The following is a 7090-nucleotide window of genomic DNA, read 5'->3' as shown; positions in this document are numbered from 1 at the left end:
CTTTCCACGGGTTGTTAGTAAGAATAAAACAAATGCACACATAATCATCCTAGATTTTTATATTTAACATAATTACTTATTGTAAAGTTATTAGGAATCTCGAGAGTTTAAAACTCAAGGCAGTTCATTAAAATTTGATTAACAATAAAGCTTAAAACATAACAATGTTTTTTATTCGTATGATGCTAATTTTAGTGTGACGTGACACTAGTTTTCATACATCTCAATTTTTAATCACAGAAAAAACAGCGTTCCGTTCGTGCCTAGTTGTTAATTAATCATTCAATAGAAACGTTGTTAATAAGTCACTAATACCACTACAGATAAATCCACACTGTTCTTGGATGATTCTGTGTCAGGCACGTGACAATTTGGTTTAGAGATTTCGTCCATTCATTCGTACACACATTACCCAAACGGAAAGCAAAATCTATTCTTCATATTCAACATTTCATTAATTAATTAAAATAACCTACGGTATGAAATTATCATTGTTATTTTTAATATTATTTGAATTGTTGTGAGTTTTGAAATGAAAGTGTGGTGGAGGTAGCGTTGGGAGAAAACAAGAGGAAAATGTTAAAAAAGTGGGAAAGGTTTTGAATTGTGGAGAAAGTGACAAAAAGACAAGAGCTGTTGTGTAAGTTAGATTTCCAAGAGGGCAAAACTCACAGCATTAAGACATTAATTATTGGAAACATTTTCCCCAAAATAACCCTTTTGTTTTGTACTCTTCCTCCTTCCCCCAACCAGTTTGAAAGTTGCACACTCATAAATACACACCACCTAGTGTCACGTTTCATAACAGCTTTAATTCAAACTTTCAAACCCCATTTTTCCTCTCTTCTTCTGCCTTTCTACGGCTTTTCTGCTTCTGGGGTATGTCTTTTTCACTTCATTACATCTTCTCACTTTTTCATTTTTTTTCAAATATATATGCATATGCAAATCACTTAAAGGGTTCCTCAACTTAGTGTGTTTAGTCTTTGTTGAGAGGCTTTTCTCTCTTACCATTTGTGGTGGAAGTTCACTCTCTCATCATCCTGAGATGCTTTCAGATCCTTCAACAGTGTTAGCTGATTCACACCATTGTTCTTCTCTAATTCCAATTATTTTCATCATCAAAGGTGAGCTTTTCACTCTGCTACAATCTATCAATAGTATTGCATATTTGTGTCATATTCCCTCAATGCTTTTTATAAAAATACAAATGAAAATCTATAGTGCAATTTGTTCTTTTTCACTCTTCTTTGCCTTCAACAAACATCAGCAATTTTCGCCCCAGCAACTGCACACGTGTGGTGTGTAATTTTTGTTCACTTTTTTTTCCTCAAAGGCTTTAACTTTCTACTTTTCTTCAGTTTTCTAGTGTTTTCTTGCCTACCAAACACTTAAATGAACGCACATTCGGAGATTCTTCACCATACTATCAAGATCTTATCCCTTGGATTGTTCCTCTGCTGCACTATGCAGTGGTTATTGACCCTTGTCTTTTGAATGCCTTTTCTTTATAGCATTAGTTTTTTTATCGGTCAAATCACTTCATTGGTATATCCTTTATAGAAAGCTTTTATGATGGCTAATAAATACTACTTTTAAATCTTTAGTTATTACTACATGGTGCCTTTTAAACTCGATTAAATACAGTAATTTATTATACTTAATAAATGCTACTTAAATATTTAATTATTACTATGCTTCCTATTAAACTTCAAAACGGAAACAATAATTTAGTAATCATTGATACTAGGTGGAATAAAAGTATCATCAGTATTTTTCAGATCTTTATGTCTGCAGGTGGGGTAATTTTTTTTTTTCACATACGATATTTTACTATATTGAGAACATTATTGAAGTTTATGTTTCATTTTTCTGTATTGTGTTTGTGTACCATTAACTGTTTTTAAAGTGGGATTCATTTTTCCACCATTTTCTTTATTAAATTTTGTATGACATTAGCTAAATTTGGTATATTCCTTAGTCTCACATTTCACGCGCAAGTAAGTGCGTGATAATTAAATCCGTGTGATTTGTCTTATGCTATGTTTGATAGCATGAGTTTCTTTTTCTCTGTAAATCCATTTGCTGAACATGGCGGTAGAGAATTTGTGTTGTGTTGGAGGGATTTGAGAAGAAAAGTAAAGAAAATGTGATTAGTATTAAGGACATTGAAGACCGTCTTGCTCTTCGGAGGAACCAAAACTTCCGAACAAATTGCTTTTATCTATGTAGTATTCCCTTGCATGTGTTGTTACTTTCTTCGTCTGAATATGTGCCATGTAGACATCATAAGTTTGTGAAAAGGTCATATTCTACTATACTCCTTATTACGTTATCTATTTGTTCTTATGCAAGATTTATAAGTTTAACAAAAAGGTTACTTTATGCTGTCTTTTGTAACTTTTGTCTAAATTTGTGAAAAAGGAACAACTGATAAAATTGATGCTATGTGAACTTCATAAATACACTTTTTTTTAAAGAAAATAAACTCTTGCTTGGAAACATTTAAGAAGTACAAATGTTTTGATGAAGTATTTATGTTATTCACATGTTTCATAACTTTTCACACCTTATACATCCATTGTAAAAGAATAGTTGGTCATAACAATTCACAGTTTTCATTGCATTGGTTCGAAAAAAAGTTGTAGTTGGCACATTATAGGCTAAAGGTAAATAAACTTTCACTTGTGATACAAGTTCAGTACTAGACTACAAGGATTTGAATATCTCTCTACATATGCATCATGGGGTAGTGGTGCCATTCCTTTTTATAATGTGGGGTCTTGAAGGGTTCGGTTTCCTAAAAGGGAGAGACAGTTTCAGAGAGAAAGGATATTCTACCATCTGATTATCTTTTTCATTATTGTGAAGTGTCACTTGAAGCAAAAATAATGAAAAAATAGTTAAACAGAAGATATTTATCAAATAACCGTGGGCTCCATCATTTCGTGCTTTTTTTTTTCTGATTTGTGATGGTCAGTCCCCACAGTTTTCAGAATGACACAAGATCTTGATACTGATTTTCCTTCAATAATTGTTTTACCTACTGTTATCTTCTTTCCCTTTCACCAACACTTTTTTCAAAAAGTTACATGGACTGTGTAACTTCTCAACTAATAATTTTTTTTTCTTAACAAGGTTGTTTTTGAATTACAGTTATTCATCTTTGTTTTTGAGGATGAACTAACCTTTGATGCTGCTATTAGGCTCTCATCATTGCTAAGCTCCTGATTCAAAAAGAGACCCATGAACAACAAACCACTTTAGACTGCAGCTCAGAAGCCAAGGTAAAAAGCATTGATATGACTCTTTGAGTTGCACCTCTTTCAACTCCATTATACAACCACTTGAATGTTTGGTGGGCCTGGTGCAATTAATGGGGAAGTGAAATAGTTACTTCTTTGCTAGGAGTATCAGGTTGCTTATATATACATGGGGTCACATAAATTCTTTTTTGCCTTTCTTGGGGTGGTGGTTCTGTATTTGTCTCCGAATTTTAAACTGTGGACCATTGTCTGTATTAGGTTGCATTTACTCCGTTTGTGTTAAACATGCAACATTTACACATGCAGTATTTACAGCACTTGCTCGCTTTTGAACAAAGCAAAAAGCACTGAATAAAGTAGCCTCTGACCCTGCATGCTTTCTTGCTCTTGGGGTGGTATTAAAGGAATACTATTTTAGCATGTCATTGTTTGAACACAGGACCAGTGTGCAATGTGGGGGCTGCCTTAATCTTTTTTTCTTTTTTTTTTTATCTCCTCATGATATTTCCTTAAGGGTCATCTACCTTCCTAGTTTCTAGTGGAAGATAAATTTTGATATCTTAGGTTTAAATCAACTACCTTTTAGTTTAATAGTCACGGTTGTAGTGAGTTGGCTCCTTTATGATAACGTGGGTCAAGGCCATAAATGTGCATGGCCCTTGTGAGTTTCTCTGTCTTTCTATTTCTCTTACCTAATTATGGTTTGGAGGAGGATAAAAGCCTAACTTCTATTAAACTTGAAAGTGCTCCATTTACATAAACTTTCAGCTTAAGTGAAATCTCAACGAATGTTTTCTCATTGACATTTCTCTGCTGTTTAATATTTTACTAAAAGGTTCCATGCTCCTACTCCTTTACCCCTTTCTTTAATTATAAAAGGTGCATTGTTTTATTTTGTAGCAGTTTATTTATCTACATGGGCAGGTTCTGTCCACTTTCTTTGCAAATATAATTATGTATACTTCATGTTTGTGGTGTTTCTGGAGTGGATGTAGTTCACTGGATCATTTCAACTTGCATATTTTTGGTTAGCAGGTGAGACTTTTTGAGCAAAGAAAACTCTCGTTGTTCCATCATTTGCCATCTTCAAGCATATCAAATGCCAAGATCAAGGTGTGATAATCTAATGCAGTAGTATAATAGTCCACTGCTTTCATATACTTGTTTCTCTGCATTCACATTTTCCGATTGCTAATAAAGTTAATTTTATGTATTCTTTCTCTTTTTCTTGTTCATCAACCAAACAAAATGCAACCCATTCTTTGTGCTGCTTATAGTGGTACATTTGACAAATTCATATGTGGTTTTTCTAAGGTTTCAATTTTATTCATCTATTCATAAATTATAACAACTCACCATCTTCTCTTAGAATAAAATCTTTATGATTAATGGAAATGTATCATCTTCAATTATCAGTTAAAGTCAAATTGGTCAGTAAAGGTTTTTGAGCCCCCGGGTGATTCTTGCCACACTGATATTCAGAAACTCTGCCCATGCCATTCATGTTAAATACAATTATTCTTTAGCACCTGACCTCACAACCGAAGTTTTTAAGTGGAAAGTTTATAGACAATGTCTGTACATGATCAATGTATGGATGAAGGCTAAAATCCATTGTGAAGATTGTTGAAACGTGTGACTTGTTTTATATAGAATATTCTCATTTGATCATGTTACTAATGTGTCCCAGCAAATTACATACCAATTCTTTAGTTAACTTGTAGTTTCTTTCTATATATAGTTTTTTTATGAAGTTTTGTTTCCTACTAGGGGATCTGATTTGCCTCAAAGGCAGTCTCCACGAGGTCCTCATCAGCTTCGGACATCAAGTTCTGACTCTGATCCATTGCATCATCGGCTGATTGCTGACCGAAGTCCGAAGCTCGGAGACCGGCGGTCACCAAGAGGTACTCAGTCTGAGGCACTAAATCAAAAGAAGCTAGGAACTCGCATCGCGGATTTGGAATCTCAGCTTGGTCAAGCACAAGAAGAGTTAAAAGTTTTGAAGGATCAGCTAGTTTCTGCTGAAGCTGCAAAGAAAGAAGCTCAAGATGAGCTAGTAAAGAAAGCTGTGCAATCAGTAGTTCCTGTGGTTGAGAAGTTCCAAGAGAAGTGCACTTCCAAGAATGATCAAGAGTCAAACAAAACTGAAACCAAACCCCAAGATATTATTATACCAGATGACAACCAACACGAGACTGATGTGTTTGAAGTTCCAATTGAGAAGTTGACAATTAAATTTGACAAACCTGCAGATCAGTCAGAAAAGGAAACTCTGGCGTTTGAAGACTCAAATGCACCAGCAATATCAATGAAGGAAAAGCCTTCTGTGGAGGAACATGAACTGTCACTGAAGATTGGTGAAATTGCATTGCTGAAATCCAGTTTGGAAGAGAAAGAGAAGGAGTTAGAGTCCATTACTAATGAGAAAGAAGATCTGAAGAAGAAACTGGATGAAGCAGTTTCAAAAGTTTCAACTGCTGAATCCAAGGAAGAAGGAATGTCCTTGGTGTTGGACCGACTAAGAGAAGAGTTGGAAGCAAGTAAAGGCAATGCAGAGAAGTTGAATGGAAAGTTAAAATGTGTGGAAGCAGAAAAAGAAGGATTAGAAGCAGAGATGAAGAAGCTAAGGGTGCAAACTGAGCAATGGAGAAAAGCAGCAGATGCTGCAGCTGCAGTGCTTGCTGGGGGTGTTGATATGACTGCTAGAATTCCTGAAAGGTGTGGTTCCATGGATAAGCACTTTGGTGGAACGTTTGAGACACCTGGTGGTAGGTACAGTGGTTATGTGGGGTCTCCTGGTAATGCTGATGACTTGGATGATGGTTTTGGAGGTGGAAAGAGGAAGGGTTCTGGGATTAGAATGTTTGGTGATTTATGGAAAAAGAAGAGTCAAAAGTGATTTCTGGTTTATATCCAATGAGTGAATTTACTAGTACTTTTTAACTAAGCTATGTTTTTTATGGTAGCAGAAACTGCAAATACAGTTGCTTACTGCTTTGCAGCTTCTGCCATCCCTAGTCATTTCTGGTATTATCAGGCCATTAATTGTGTAGTGTTACCGTTGCATGATCTGTGCAAGGTAGCAGTCATTTGAACTTATGAACTTTTTTGAACGCATGTTTCACTTCTCCTAAGCTTTGATGAAGGCACTTTTACTTTAAATGCCTGTTTTTAGGCATCTTATCCAGCCTACACTACTTCGGAGTGATGTCTACAATGAGATGCCTCATTTCTTGTTAATATCATTTATAATATTGTTTGCAGTGAGCAAAATAAGAACTCAATTTTTTGGAAGCAAAGTTGCTTATGAACAGATGAAAATAATATCCACTAAGGGACATTTCAAAGAAATGAAAATAATCCCTTTTATTAACTTTGAGAAGTCACGATTGCTGAAACATCTTGACCACCTTATTTACTAACCCAAACTGTCTACAGACTAGTGACAATTTTCAAGGGATTTTGAGGAAAGGAAAATATATTTATTTCGTAAATCTTAATTGATTAAAATAAAATAAAAATAATCAATTATTAAAGTAATATTAAATTTAATCTGTATATTCATATTGAACCATAAAATACATTAAAATAGATCTAATCAAAGCGGTGTTGTTAATATTTTTAAAAGTTTATATTAGTAACGTTGATGGACAAATTGGAAATATTTTGTATTTGGAATGTAAAATGTTAAATAAAATCATCTTTAAATAATATTAGACTTTTTTCTGTAGACTCTTTTATTGTTCAAGTACAATTTTTTCACGAAAGAATAAATTATTGTCATGTTTTTTCTAATTTTTCAAATTGTTTGTGACTGAAAT

The 7090-nt window shown here is 34.2% G+C and overlaps 1 protein-coding gene across 8 annotated transcripts; it reads left to right on the top strand.

The window, feature by feature from the left end:
* Positions 1-750: 750 nt before the first annotated feature.
* On the top strand, positions 751-6431 carry LOC114185942 (interactor of constitutive active ROPs 1). 8 transcript variants are annotated; one of them, XM_028073915.1, is made up of 5 exons: positions 751-879; positions 1059-1127; positions 3207-3287; positions 4299-4379; positions 5037-6431. In XM_028073915.1, exons 4-5 carry the CDS (start codon positions 4366-4368, stop codon positions 6166-6168), a joined length of 1146 nt encoding a protein of 381 aa, XP_027929716.1. In that variant the 5' UTR covers positions 751-879; positions 1059-1127; positions 3207-3287; positions 4299-4365; the 3' UTR covers positions 6169-6431. The 8 variants fall into 8 exon arrangements, with proteins under 8 accessions (XP_027929716.1, XP_027929715.1, XP_027929713.1 ...); XM_028073914.1 differs by having other exon boundaries at positions 975-1127; XM_028073912.1 differs by having other exon boundaries at positions 752-879; positions 4302-4379.
* The last annotated feature ends 659 nt before the right edge of the window (positions 6432-7090 follow it).

The sequence above is a fragment of the Vigna unguiculata genome, chromosome 5, assembly GCF_004118075.2.
Source record: "Vigna unguiculata cultivar IT97K-499-35 chromosome 5, ASM411807v1, whole genome shotgun sequence".
In the NCBI taxonomy this organism is placed as follows: Eukaryota; Viridiplantae; Streptophyta; class Magnoliopsida; order Fabales; family Fabaceae; genus Vigna; species Vigna unguiculata.
Note: the sequence above shows the minus strand (reverse complement) of the source record. Positions and strands in the feature narration are given on the sequence as shown.